The 15,317-nt window shown below is 40.1% G+C and overlaps 1 protein-coding gene across 13 annotated transcripts in view; it reads left to right on the top strand.

Annotated features, from left to right (window-relative positions):
* The first annotated feature begins 588 nt into the window (after positions 1–588).
* Positions 589–15,317, top strand: part of CSNK1D (casein kinase 1 delta) — a 74,639-nt gene continuing 59,910 nt past the window's right edge. For 8 of the 13 annotated variants that reach the window (XM_074224804.1, XM_074224805.1, XM_074224806.1 and 5 more), the window contains exons 1-2: positions 589–936; positions 9,850–9,960. In XM_074224804.1, coding sequence (XP_074080905.1) covers positions 861–936; positions 9,850–9,960 — 187 coding nt within the window. In that variant the 5' untranslated portion in view covers positions 589–860. Of the gene's footprint in view, positions 937–2,385; positions 2,592–9,849; positions 9,961–15,317 lie in introns of those variants that run through there. The other 5 variants (XM_074224813.1, XM_074224810.1, XM_074224812.1 and 2 more) reach the window with 3 other exon arrangements.

Consider the following 15,317-nt stretch of genomic DNA (forward strand, 5'->3'; position numbering starts at 1 on the left):
CTAAGAGGGGAAACTGATCCTGAATCCGAGACTCTTCATGTTCTCTGTGTGGTGATTAGGTTAGATAGTAAGAACTGGGAGAAAGGTGTACGGGAACCCGCCCCGCTACCTCCCATTCCCCCTCCTCATTTTAGGGGTTTGTTTTAGAAATGCTGGAGGTGGGGGGGGGGTCTCAAGAATAGAAGAGAAGCAGAAGGAACTGGTTTAGAAAAATTTAGAGTAAGTTTTAGAGGCTCTAACTTGAATCTATGGGGTTTGGCCAGGGGCGGGGTGGGGGTGGCTCGTCCGGAATGAGTGGGGGGCTGATTCACAGGTACGGCTCCGCTTTTCCGTAGTGAATCACTGTGGCATGTCATTCCAGAGACCACGGTCCAAGCGAACCGGCCCCGGGCCCCGGGCCCCGGGCCCCGCTCCCGGCTCGGGCCGCCGGAGCCCCCCACCGCTCCTGTCTCCCCGCCCCCGCCCCGCCGGTGTCCCCGGAGCGGCGCGGGCCCCGCCCCGCCGGGTTGCTAGGGGAAGTGACGTCACAGCGCGATGGCGGCGGCTCCTTTAGGCGGCTGAAGGGGGATTTAGGCCCGGAAGATCCGAGTCCATCCGTGGTGGGGAGAGGGCGAACGGGGCCGGCGGGGGCCGGAGCAGGGGCGGCGGCGCTCGGACTGTCCCATCCGCCCCATATTGAGGCGCTGGGAGCGGCGGGGCGGCCGGAAAGCGATGGTGAAAGCGGGGCCGTGAGGGGGGCGGAGCCGGGAGCCGGACCCGCATTAGCGGCAGCAGCGGCGCCGCCTCCCCCGGAGCGCAGACCCAGGAAGCGGTCGGGAGGGGAGGGAGCGAACCAGGCCGGAGTCGAAGCCACCGCCGTCATGGAGCTGAGAGTTGGGAACAGGTACCGGCTGGGCCGAAAGATCGGCAGCGGCTCCTTTGGAGACATCTATCTCGGTGAGGAGTGGAACCCCGACCCTCCCCCACCCCGCTCCTGGCCCCGCAGCGACCCCGCGCCGGCACCCCGCCCCCACCCTCCGCCGGCCGCTTCCGCCGCCTCCCGGAGCCGAGCCCCCGCGGCCGCGGGCTTCCCCCCGGCCGCGCTGCCCCTGCCCCGGCGGAACACCCCGCCCCACCCCGGGACCTTTTGTTGAGCCGCCGCCGGGCTCGGGCCGGCCTCGGCGCCCACCCCGGCCCGGCCTGAAGCCCACCTCGCGTCTGGAGAGCCCCGGGCGGCCGGCACCTGCCTGGGAAAGCCCGGCCCGGCTGCACTTTGTTTTGGTGTCCCCACTGAATAATGGCCGGGGGGGGGGGCGGCCTCTGAACTTGGGGGCGAGCCCCCTTCGGCCCCGTTCTGGGCCGCTTTTCCTTACTTTAGTCCCTTTCCGAGGGGCCAACTGTGCGCTGCTCCGGCCCGAAGCCCACGGTGGGAGCCCCCCGCCGCTCCCCTCCCCCAATCACATCCCGGCCCGGCCCGGAGAGGCCGGACCTTTGGCTTGCGGGGTCCGGAGCCCACCCGAGGGAAGAGCCGAGGTGAAGCTCCTCCGCTTTCTAGGGCTGACTTCTGGGCTTCCAAAAAAAACATTTTCTTTGGGAAAGACCTTTGACATCGAGGGGAAGGTTAATTCACACTTCATCAGCAAAACTCAGACCCTGGGAGAGAAGAAGGGAGGCAGCTAGGTTTCCTTAGGATGATGTTAGAGATGGAAGTTACCTTAAGCAATCCAGCCCCCTTTTTATAGCTCAGGAAACAGGCCCCAGAGAGGTTTATCTACTTGTTCAAGGTCACAAAGCGTATTAATGAGAGAGCTTGAACTAGAACCCATTTCTGACTTGTAGACTAGGTTGCTTTCTTTGACTTTGAAGTTAAGGGAGGAGAGCGCTATTAGCTCTTGAAAGTTAGTACAGTTAGAAATACATTGCTTCCCGGAATTAATATGGTTACGATCCTGGATGAAGAACACATTTTTGTGTCAATGGTGCAGTGGATTTGAGTACAGATAACTATTATGTGGGGGGGTGGGTTGTGGTATTCTGAGGGGGGTATTTATTGTAACGGATGCCTATATTTGCTATAATGTAATCACTAGTAACTAAATATCTGAGAGAGCTGTGTTCTTAGTTACCTGGTATGGTGTAACACAGTGCACCAGAGGAAATCTTTGCATTTCCAGTGGAAGATCTAAGAGACTGGTGATCAGATTACTGTAACTGTGTCTGCTTTTTTAGAGAGGAAAGGGTAGGGCTTTTGCTAGCTCCACTGTGTTGTCCAAAAATAAACAAAGGCCATGTCTCTTTCAGAAGACTCTACAGCCCCATCTTACTGCTCTCTCTGGGATCCCCATGTGTTCCTTAATCCATGTGTTTTGTACTCGTGGGGGAAAATGTCAAAACAACGCTAATGCAGTGTGGAGGTGGAGAACTACACTAGTCAAAAATCCGGAAATTCCACAGTTGCAGTTCCTACAGCAACCTTGTTTCAGATACGTTCTTACTTCAGTTCCTATTTTTCCTACTAAATGTAAACTTTACAACAGTAGCAACCATGATTAGAGTCATTAAGAGGAGAAAGAAGGCCTAGGGGGCTATATCCAATCCCTCTGTGACCTTGGGTAAGTGACTGAAAAGCCTTTCTGGATTCCAGTTTCCTCTACTTCAAATGACTAGGGATGAATCACTTTTGCCACCAATTTATTTTGGGGGATTAGGGGGGAAGCTCAGAAAACTTAAATTCTCTAGGAATGTTAAGCATGATCACAACATAGCATTGTCCAGTAATAAAAGGATGTACCATGAGTTAGAAGGCCTATGAAATCAATGCTATTGTTATTGGAACCTTTAGTTGATGAAGTTTATTTATATATATATATATATATATATATATATATATATATATATATTTACACATATACTTCCAAGTGCTTAAGATAAATTAATTTAAACTTGTCTTAATGCAGTGCTGATCAGCTTCTCCTTTTAAAGATGGGAATGAAACTGAGAAAAGCTAAATAATTGGTGTTGAGTTATATAGAGTAGTCATTAGCAAAACCAGAGATTAGTACCCCCAAAATTCACTATCCTGGAAAAAAATCCTTTGAATATTAAAAAGTATAAGGTAAGTTTGTAATTGATTGTTTTCTCTAGAAAGACTGTCTTTTGGATAAATGTTCTATATTGTTTCAGCCTAAGTATGAATGGACTTGATGAATCTGGTTTAAGTCAGAAAGTATGGAATTTAAAAATATGTAAAATTCTCCTCCCTTCCCCATGTTTTTCTTTGAGAAATTTTATTTTTTCACCAATAAATCTGTTTTAGCATGTGACTTGTTCTTGGGAATATAGTGTACAAATTTAAAGATTAAAGGGATCTCCCTATCGAGTAGTTTAGGATTTTGCTTAGCTGTATGTAATTGAGGGGGAAATCATTTTGAAATCCAGTATAGTTTTGCATTGTACTCTTAGTTATAAAGACACCTTTACCCCCTTACTTTTCTCAGTTTTCACCTTCATGGAGGAAAAGGTATTGAGGATCTTGCAAACATTAAAATAGCATTACAAAAGTTGAGGTAGTTCACAAAATGAAGACAAATGATGATAATTCTTTGTTCCTGGTAAGCCTAGACAATGACCCCTCTTTTAGGCTCTGTTGCTCTTTGAACAGAACTTGTGCACTACTGGCTTATAGGTAGAGCAAGTTTTATAATCATAACACTGCATTATGGTTGGGTGGTAATATTTAAATATTTATATCTAAGTAGTCAGCTGGTGCATTCTCAGCAGTGTTTTGGAAGCAAAGTGTACTGGGTAAATGCAAGCTGTTTGGCATATTTATAGAAAAATGGATTTTGGCAACTGTTTGAACATTGGCTTCTGGATCCTAGTCGGCAGTAGACCCAGCTATTAGCTACACTAATCTCTTTACCCAGAAGCAGTATCTTTCAGAACCTTGTCTTGGGGTCAGAGGCCTGGTTCAGTGTATTGTAGCTTAGCTTTTCTTCATGAACCTGGCTTGTAAGAATCTATTGCATTGTTTTTCTAACTTTATAATAATGCAAACACAATCTTTTCCATGTGGGACTTGGTATAATTTTTTCAGCCATATTTTGATGGCATGTACATATGTCATAGTTTTTTCAACTTAAGTGATTAGATGTCCTTTTCCCTACTATTAATTTTAGAATTAATAGTCTGTGTAGTATTCACAGCAGTGGCTTTCTTCCTCATGTGTTGCATTCTTTTAGGCCACCCCATCCCTTCAATTGAGGGGAAACTCATTTTAGCTGTAATTTAAGGAAAACATGGGTGGAAAGTTATTTAAGGAACACGTGGGTGGAAAGTTTGCTATAATATCATGATAGAATGGGTCTAGTGAAAGGCAATACAAATCTTGAGGAATTCTAAAGTTTGAGTGCTGACACATTCTGACACACATAGTCTTGTGTGATCCTGAGCAGTCACTTCACCTTTCTATACTCTGAGCAATTTTCTAAAACCATAAATTGCAGGAAAAGTTGTTAATCTGCATTAATAGAAAGACTTTACCCTTGTCAAGATCCCTGTGCCATTGAAATCACCAGTGAAATTATTGGTCTGCACTAAAGAAGAAAAAATATGAGTGACCTTAAGAATTATCTGGTGTTCTGTATTAATGAATAAATGCAAAAAAAAAAAATGAAGCATCATTTTTGTGCCAAACTGTGCAGCAAGCACTGGGGATACAAAGAGAAAAAGATGTGATGGTTCCTATACTTCTATTCCATTGCATTAGTACATACATTTAAGAGGGAAACAAATTTTCATTATTATTATTATTGTTGTTGTTACTACCACCTAGAACTTTTAAGATTTGCAGAGTATTTTGTAAATATTATTTCATTCTATCCTTACAACCCCCTGGGAGGCGCTGCCATTCTTATTCCTTTTTTAGAGATGACATAACTGAGGCAGGTTAAATAATTTGCCCAGGGACCATAACTAGTCTGTCTGAAGCTGAATTTGACCTTTTGTCTAACTGACTCTGATTCTGTTTCTCTACCTTCTGTGCCTCCTGCTGGTCTGGATCAGAGGATATTTTAATAATCACAGTATCAGAGAAAAGACTATTGCAGTTTTTCTTGGACTACCTAAAAAGGAACTATTGCAATAACAAGAGATTACATATGAAGATTGTTTCTTTTGAGTTGGACATAGGTGGGTTTAGATGGATAGGTAGTTTCAACTATTGTTTCATTCCTTCAGATATTTGATAGTCATGTTGGAGGAAGTAGCCATCCTCTAGCTCACTAAGCTTTCTTCCCAAAGCATGACAATGAAACAACATGAGCAAGAGGCCTTTCTTAATTGATGGAGCCAACTGTGCTGGCTCAGTCATAGGAAAGGTGTGCAAACTACTTATTCTCTGTCCTAATGGTAAAGATGAATCAAGAAATAGGACTGAGAGGACATTAATATACTTCTCAGACCTACTGTTTGGTTTTTTCATTGACAGTCTTGACTTTTCAAGGCATATCAGAAGTGTTGTATCCAAAGGTTGCCTTCTTACAGATGATGTATCATTCTGCTTTACGCAAGCAGAATTCCTAGATTACTCGTTATCTGGACTGTGGAGTGTTTTGTAGTTTCTTGCTGGAGCTAAGAGTAGAATAACCTCTGATTTTTAAGTCTGACTTCAAGGTTCCGTTTAAAACCTGAGTCTGTCTTATAAAACTTCACACAAAAGAACAGACTGGGAGCACTTCACAGTTGTCATTTATCTTGCAGAGTATGATCGAGCCAAAATGTAATGTAACCCTCTGTCATGTCTAAGTGGTAAGGGCATGGTTTTATATGTCTGGTGTTCTATCCTCAGGCTGAAACATTTGTGGCATTTTGGTCTAGTTGCTGGGGATGGTGCCTGTTAGATAATTTCTTTTTCACTTAGATAGAAATACATTTTTCATTTTTCTAAGTATTGTCTGTAACTCCTGAAAAGCATGTATCCATAGCAATTTAGAAATTTTAATTATACATGAGTATTTGTCCGGGATCCTCTTACCAATATTTCTTCCATCTGTTAGCATCTTTGTTAGTGCCATACATGCCACTACATCAGTTAGAATTTCTGGTGTCACTAGTTAAGGTGGGTTTTGGGGTATCATTTTATCTTAATGTTATTTAATTGCTATGTCCCTGTTTTTTTAAATCTGTAAAAGAGTTTTTGTCAGTGAAAACATTTGTGAATCCATTGTGTTTAGTAGATAGCCTTTTTTGAATTCTTGTCAGTGAAAATTCATAATAATTCAACTAATTGAGGTGGTCCAAATTTAACTAGGCTGGCCTCAGGCAGCAAAAGCTAAGGTTTTTACTAGAAACTGATTTAGCTTGGTAGAAGGTTCCTGTCATAGTTTATAATTTGCTGGCAAAGTCTTCTAGTATCCAAGGTCTCATCCATGCAATAAATGAAAATATACTTGAGTAGAATTTTTGTGGAATCTATAGATAATTAGCAAGCATTTATTAAATATCTACTATGAACCAGGCATTGGGGATACATAGAAAGAAAGGAAACATCTCTGCACTTGGGGAATTGACATTTGTTTTCCTCAGTATCTCAGTATTTTTTACCTAACTTCCCTTTTCAGGGCAGCAATCAAGTGTTTTAGCTACCTGGATTATTTCTTCTGGGGAGTAGCATCCTGTTTACCTTGAAAGTTGAGTGATGGCTTGAGTAAGAGCTGAAGTTATTGGTAATATAATCCTGTGTTCTACATACAGCCAACAACATACTTAGTAACATACAGTCCTGTGTAGAAAACTTCATATTTAATGTTCATATATTAATGAACTGAATCTATTTAGAGCTTGATCTTATGGTTAAAATAAGTAATGCCAGTTGAATATTGTTAGAATTCTGCTGTGAAGGGATTCACTAACCACAAATATGAGAATCTTAATGATACTCATGGTTGGTTGTGTAGATGACTTCTGAGAGCTAAGGAGTGTAGTGCATGGAACTATGGCTACTGGATTTGACATACTTGTCCCACAGGAAATGAATGAGCCAGAGAGAACATGTCAGGAGGGCTCCTGCTTTCACATCTATATGACAGATAGTACTTGTCCCACTACATCCCTTTAGTCATGTCAGGAGTGCAGCCTATCCCTTTCATCTTCAGGTCAAGCTGTATGTTTGACTAGTTGGACTTGTCGCCATTTACTCTTAAAACCTATTGATTCTTTGAACTCAGCAAAGGTGGTGAAAAACAGTCACTGAAAGTGACTATTAGAAAGTAGTTCCAAAGAGTTTAAGGAATGCTGTCCTGTGCCTTATCAGATGAACATCTTCAAGGGTAACAGGCCTTGGAAAGTCTGTGATGCTATACAACTATCCTCTCATAGAATGCCTATCAGCTGCTAAGTGATGTTGTGCTGACAAGTTCATACAAGGAAGAATGGTATTAGGGGTTTATCTCTGATTTTTAGAAAAGTTTAGCAGATTGGTCATAATATCATGCAATTAATATCAGTCATAATATTCCTTATCTGAATTTTGAATTTTTTTTAGGTTGTTTTTTTTTTTTTTTTTTGCAAGGCAAATGGGGTTACGTGGCTTGCCCAAGGCCACACAGCTAGGTAATTATTAAGTGTCTGAGACCAGATTTGAACCCAGGTACTCCTGACTCCAAGGCCGGTGCTTTATCCACTATGCCACCTAGCCGCCCCTGAATTCATTTTTAATAGAGTTTTGGGAGTGCCACTGAATTCCATGTCTTTATTTTACTCTGAAGTTTTCATTTCATTTGTGTCTAAGTGTACTTTCCTAATTACCTTAGTCAATATCAAAAACACTATGATTTTCTCATTTTAAAAAATTAAATAAATTTTTCCTGTTTTTTTTCTTAACAGTATTTTATTTTTCCAATTGCTCGTAAAAAATAGTTTTCAATATTTTTGTAAGATTTTGAGCTCCCAAGTTTTTCTCCATCCTTCCTGTCCTCCCTCTTGGAGATAGCAAAGCTATCTGATATAAATTATATGTGAACAATCATGTTAAGCATATTTATGCATCAGTTGTGTTGTGAAAGAAGAATCAGAAGAATAGGGGGAAACCACCAGAAAGGAAAAACAGGACAGCTAGGTGGTGAAGTGGATAGAGTACTGGGCCCTGGAGTCAGGAGGACCTGAGTTCAAATATGAACTCAGACACACTTTATAATTGCCTAGCTGTGTGACCTTGGTTAAGTCATTTAACCTCTTAGACTAACCACTTAACTATCTTAGAATAGTTTAGGCAGACAAGGCATGACTCACATTAAGTGTTTCTTGGACATGAGTAAGTTGTACGACATGCAGATTGTCAGTGGGGTAGCTTTTCTTGCAACCCAGATTGATATTAACAGCACTTTTCCTTTTAGGAACTCAAAAGTATTTTGAAGATTAAAAAAATAACATTTCTCCCTACTGTGTCCTTTGGAAACAGATATCATATTTTTCTACAGGTTTTAATGATAGGGAAAATTTTGTCAAATGGGATTTTAATGTTCTTTCAATGAGGCAGAGTCAGGAGCAGTACTAAATAGGTGTTCCAGGACTACACTCATCTCAGTGTGAGTTTTGGCTGCTCTTATACTATGATCTTTTAGATTGAAGAAAAGAATGTGAGTGTGTGTGAGTGTTGATGTTCTGTTCCTTCATCCAGTCACCCATCTCTATTTCTCTACTCTCAAAGCCTATTTGAGTATAAAACTTTGGACTATAGTGTGACATTGACAAAAATGGACAAAAGGTTGATTCTTCATGACCCCATTTTGGGCTTTACTTGGCAAAGATGCAAGAGTGGTTTGTTGTTTCCTTTTCTAGCTTTTATTACAGATGAGGAACTTCAGCAAACAGTAAGTGACTTGCTCAGGGTCACAGTTAGGAAAAGTCTAAGGTCTGATTTGAACTCAGGAAGATAAGTCTTTGTGATTTCAGGCCTGGTACACTATCCACTGCACCCTCGATGCCCCCCAAGACCCTTTGCTGAGAGAGCAAAGGGTCCTTCTCTTTAAGTACAGATTTTATGCTGCTGTTTTCTGTACAGGATCTTGGAATTTGTTTCCCCGATAAAAGTTTAAAGTTTGCATTGGGTATTTGTACTTTTGCCTAATCTTCCTTGTGACCAGTAGCACATGTTTTCAGGATTCCTGGTAGAGGTTCAAGATACTGTCAGTGTCCATAAAACAAATTTCCGACTTGTTTGGAAATTGAATCTTTGGTTTCATTAGCATTATGGTTAGAACATCCCAGACATTTTGACATGTGGCGTATGCTGTTAGATTCCGGGGTGATAAGTTTTAGGTTGTTGGAGTCTTTCAGTGAAAACTAACCCTCACTACTAGGAAAATGATTCTGAATGCAAGATGTGTGCCCATTTTGTAGGAAAGAGAGTACTAGTCAATGAAGTAGCATATTATAGGAGGATACATACAATCACAATTGTCAGGTAACTACCAGAAAGATTGCCTTGGTTAGTTGAGCTTGGTAGCATACTAACCTAGGCTGGTAGTTGAAAAAGATGTTAGTTTTATATCTACGATAAAACTTTCATGACTTACTGTTTCTAATAAATACTAACTTGAATTGGGTTACAAGGAGGGGGAGTTTTTATTGTATTTGGAAAATTTTTTATCTTTTTGTGAAACCTGATTGGGAGGACCTGAGTTCAAATTCAGCCTCAGACACTTAATATAATTACCTAGCTGTGTAACCTTGGTCAAGTCACTTAACCTTGTTGCTTTACAAAAATAGAAAAGTAATTTTTAAAATTTTATATATTTAGGATTAAAAAAAAACAAAACTCCAGCAAAAAAAATAGCAATTAATATTGTATAATTTTTTTTCCCCCATTAGGTACTGACATTGCTGCAGGAGAAGAAGTTGCCATCAAGTTGGAATGTGTCAAAACCAAACATCCTCAGCTCCATATTGAGAGCAAAATCTACAAAATGATGCAGGGAGGAGGTATGACCACATACAATAAAGAGTAAAACTGAAACTTCCGTCAGGGCATTTTCACATAGGCTCTAGAATTAAGCTTGGGAAGATCCCAAAATAAAAATAACATTTCCTATCCTGTATTTTTATTAGAGATAGCTCAAGATAAGAAAATTATACTGAATGGCAGGCAACTTAGGTAATAGTCCCAAATCTTTTATTAACTAACTGTTAATGATTTTGTGCAAATCATGTAACCTTTCATGGCTATCAATTTCCTTATTCTAAAATAAGGGGGTTTGATAGCTCTAACAGTTTATGTAATTACCAAACTGCATCAGCTTCCTTTGTCCCTGGATTACTGTGAAAAATCAGCACATCATTCTTGCAGTATGCTTTTATTAAGTGCCTACTTTGTCCCAAACACTCTGGCTACATGGACAAAAATAAAATAGCTCTTACCCTCAAGGAGCTTACATTTTATTGGTGAATTTGGGGCAAAAGAAATAATTGGAAATATCAGGAAAGACCTTGTGGGAAGTAACATTTGGAGTTTTCAAGGAAATGAAGGATTCTAAGAATGAGAAGAGAGTGCAGTGTAGGTATAGGAGGAGAGCCGGTAATACAGAGATGGGAGATAGAATGTTGAGTCTAGTTTAGCTTGATTGAATGTATAGAAGAGAGTAATTTATAAACCTAGACGATAAGTTGGATCCAGTTTACGAAAAAATTTGTCAAACAATAGTTTATATTTATTTATTTCTAGAAGTAATAAGTAGCTGAAGTTTTTGAGCAGTGTAGTGATATGGTGTTAGATCACTTTGGTAGAGTATGAAAAATGGATTAGAGAGTAGGGAAACTTGAGGCAAGAAGATCAATGAGGAGACTTGAAATAGTTCAAATGAAAGTCTAATATACAATACTGACCATGTTAGTGGAAAGAAGAACAGAGGTGAGAGATATTATAAATTTAACAAGTGCTTGGGTATTTAATGTGAGGGGGGAAAATGATGAAGATGACTTCATGTTCCAAATCTGGTAGACTTAGGAAGATCTTTGGAGCCCTTGAAGAAAATTGCAAAATAAAAAAAATAGTGTAAATGGAAGAGGAGGAAGATAATTTGTTATATTTTGAATATGTTGAAAATTTACATAAAGCATACAGGTGGAAATATATGCTATGAATGTATCCTAGGTAGCAGGTGTAGAAGGATTGGACCTTTGGAGAACAATTATAACTGAATATATAGGTCTCAAAGTCATCTGTAAAGATGTGATCATTTAACCATAGGGGCTAATAGAGTCACCAAGAGAAGGGAGTGTAGAAAGAAGAGGGCTCTGGATAATACATTTGGGACCCTCAGGGTGCATGATAGGCAAGAAGAACCAATACAAAGGAGAGTGAGGAGAAATCCAACATGTTGAAAAAGAATCAAGAGAATGTAGCATCACAGAAACCTAAAGAAGAGAAGGAATCCTGAAAGAGAGATTCCTTGAGGTCAAAAAGGATGAAGATTGTGATGATAGCCTGCTGTGGGGCAGATGGGATCATGAGCATGAAAAAAAAGGAATTGTCTTGTGTGACGGTCCAACTCTTCATAAAGGTTTGAAATGCAAGGAGAATGTGGGATGAGAAAGGCAAAGAAAGAGCTCTGTTACTCTTAATTTTCTCTGTTAAGTTTGAATTAAGGTCTTGGAGCTGACAAGGTCAGGACCTAGGCTGGTTTGGGAGGCTTGAGAAGAGAAAATTAGGAAGCAGCTAGATGGTGCTAGCTAGAACTCTGGCCTTGGAATCAGGAGAACAGGAGTTTGAATCCAGCCTCAGACACTTGCATATCACTTAACCCTGATTGCCTCACATTCAGTTGTCCTGATTCCTATCTGGTCACTGGACCCAGATGGCTGTGGAAGAGAAAGTGAGGCTGGTGATTTAGCATGCTTCCTCACTCAAAGCCAGTTTATCTGCTTATCTTAGCATCACTTCCCTGATGTCATGGTCTTCTTCAAGAATGAAGGATGAACAGAAGAGAAAGTTTAGAATAGTCTCTCTCTTTTTTTTTAAGGTTTTTGCAAGGCAAATGGGGTTAAGTAGCTTGCCCAAGGCCACACAGCTAGGTAATTACTAAGTGTCCAAGATGGGATTTGAACCCAGGTACTCCTGACTCCAGGGCCAGTGCTTTATCCACTGTGCCACCTAGTTGCCCCAGAATAGCCTCTTTTGGAAGTGGATTGCTTTGTAGTAGTGAGGAGCCAGTTGAAATTTCTGGAGATCTTAGTCAATATGGTAGCTTCCTGTAGTAGTACGTGAATAGGAGCATGTGAATAGGATCCAAGGAGGTAGATCCGTCCTTTCAAGGTATGAGCAGGACAAAGAGGGCAAGAAATTGGAGAGTAGTGGACAGAGTAGAAAATGGTTATTAACTCTAGGGTCAAAATTGTAAAGAAAGTAAAGTCTGGAGGTCACATGAACAATAAACTTTTACTTTGGCATCCTGGCACGTAGAATTCTGGAACTTCCCACACCTACCACAAAATTTTTTTTTTGTTTTGTTTTGTTTTGTTTTTTAGGTTTTTGCAAGGCAAACGGGGTTAAGTGGCTTGCCCAAGGCCACACAGCTAGGTAATTATTAAGTGTCTGAGACCGGATTTGAACCCAGGTACTCCTGATTTCAGGGCTGGTGCTTTATCCATTATGCCACCTAGCTGCCCCTTACAAAACTTTTTTTTGTGGGAGTTGTTACTTACTAAATTGATGTTATACACTTCCCGTTGTCTCTCTAGCCTGTATGATAAAATACTAAATTCTCAGCTGGAATTTAAAGTCCTTTATTATATAGCTTTCAGCTGCTTTAAAGGGAAGTCCTGACTGCATCCTGGAGAAGAATGAGACATAGCTGTTCTGGGTGCCCTCCTGAAATGTGGAGACTCTAAATGGAAGAGCTCTATCCATCTTGAGGAAGAGACTGAGAAGACCAAAACCAGAAGATACTTCAGGGTTGGAATGAGGTTGTAGGATAAAGAGCCTAGGACATGGTAGAGGAGAAAATTCAGAGTTTATAGACCAGAGAGGAATGAGACATGAGATTCAGTTATATATAATGGTAATGTTATAGTGTATACCAGTTGTGGAACACTGGAGAGTTTTAATAGGATACCCACTACCTTAAAAAGATATGTATGTGGTATATTTATCTAGTTACAGGGCAAAATGACTCTTGTAAGGCTCCTGTTTGAACAAGAATTGATTCTAGTTTGTGCAAGGACTTGCATTGTTTTTTTTAGAAGAAATCTTTTAAAAAGTAAACACTATTCAGATATAATTTTGTACTTTTTGTTATCCATCCAAATTTGGGGGAGTGAGATATTCCCAGTACTTTACTGAAGTTGAATGCTGTTGAAGTCGAGATTAACTTTATTCTAATCCAAAAACAATGCCTGTAGCCAAATGAGAAGTTAGAATATCTGATGCTTCACTTTTTTGATAACTATCTTAGAAATTTATGTCATATAAACCATTAAGCAATTCAAGACTTCTATTAAATGATATATTTTGATAGTAAATTTGTGTGGAATAAACAGGAATATTTTAACATAAATTTAGCCCATTTAACACTATTTTAACATAAAATATTGTAGTGCTCCTGCATCATTTAATAGCCCATATTTCTTAGCTAGATGAGTTAATTGTTCTTTTGCCTAAAAATTCATGCTTTGAGTTAATTTCAGTTCAACTCACTATAGTTTAAGAGAATTTTCCTTACTCTTAGTGTAAGTTTACAGGTATGTTTATTGCTTGGTCCCTGTAATTTTATCCATCTGGTTCAGAGGTGAGGGGTTTAAGGAATGTGAGATCCAGATTCCGAGTTCTGGAGCCTGCCAGAGTTCCTTATGGGATACTTCTAGCATAGTATCAAGCAATTTAGAAAAACCAGTAAAGCCCTCTGAGTGTGTTCAAATATTAAAAGAGAAAGCTGTTCTGAAACTCAGGAAATTCATAAAACAGCTAAGTTCATAGCAAAGGGTTATTAATCTTTTTTGAGCCATAAATACCTTTAAAGTATATAGGATTATAAAAGGAAACCAATTATATCAAGATACAGTTACTATCTTATATAAATATTTTTTAAGTTCACATATCTCCTGAAATAGACCTTTATACCATGAATAAGAACCTCTCTGTCTTAAACAGATGATTACTTAGTCAAGACAGAAAGATTACTTAGCCTTGGGAAACATTAAAATTCAGTTTACATTTTCTCTTAGGATTACTGATCATCGAACAGAATTCAAAAGGATTAAGAAATATATACTGGATATTGACATTTATACCTCTCTTTTTTATGGCTATTCCCCCCCTTAACCTCTCAGAGCCACTGGTTTGTTTCTTAACTTGACAACCAAAGCATTCAAGTTCACTATAAATCTGTTCATTGCACCCATAAAGACCCTAATCTCAGCAGTTTGTTCCTTTTACTCATCGATCCTATTTCCCAGAGGCTGTCCTAAACCTTTTCCTCTCAGGTTTCTTATACTATTTATTCCCTCCCCCCCCCCCCACTCTCAGTTAAATACCTTATAGAGACTATTTGCCATGAGCTTTTCTCTTCTCTTCCTCAAAATCCCTGGAGATCCTCCTCTTCTCCCTTAAGGTCCAGCATTTGATAAAAAGATGAGTCTTCTTACCAAGGCCAGTTCTGCTATTTCCATATTCTTGATCCTCATCCCTTTTATCTTCAGCAGATTGCCCTCTGCATCATCATTTCTCTAATTTTTAATCTCTCCTTTATTGGGTCTTTCCATACTTTCTATACAATATTCTCATATTTCACCCATCCTGAAAAAACCTCACAGTACCCTCAAGATATCATTCTATTTCTCTTTTCAAGGCCAGACTCACAGGGGAAAAAAAAACTGTTTAGAATGATTACCTCCACTTCCTTTCCTCATTAACTTCTCAAACCTTTGTAATCTGGCCTCTGCCTCATCTGAAACTGAAATGTGAACCTCCAAAATTATCTATAATTGCTTATTTGCTAAACTTAATGGCCTTTTCTCAGTCCTCCTCAACCTCTGCAGTATTTGACATTGTTGACCATTCTCCCTTCCTTTGTGTTGTTTAGTTGTTTCAGCTGTGTTCTTGACCACATAAGGGGTTTTCTTGGTGAAGATATTAGAGTGATCTTCTTCTCTAGGGGATCCATTTTGTCAGGCAGAAGTTAAGTGATTTGTCCAGAGTCACACAGCTGGGAAGTGCATGAGATTGGATTTGAACTGGATCTTCCTGATTCCAGGTGCAATGCTTTATCCACTCCTCCAAGATCCTCTCTTTGCTCCTAGATCCTCTCTTCCGGGGTTTTTTTTTTTTTTTGCCTTCTGGAATATAT

Source organism: Macrotis lagotis, chromosome 2, assembly GCF_037893015.1.
Source record: "Macrotis lagotis isolate mMagLag1 chromosome 2, bilby.v1.9.chrom.fasta, whole genome shotgun sequence".
NCBI classification, from domain to species: Eukaryota; Metazoa; Chordata; class Mammalia; order Peramelemorphia; family Peramelidae; genus Macrotis; species Macrotis lagotis.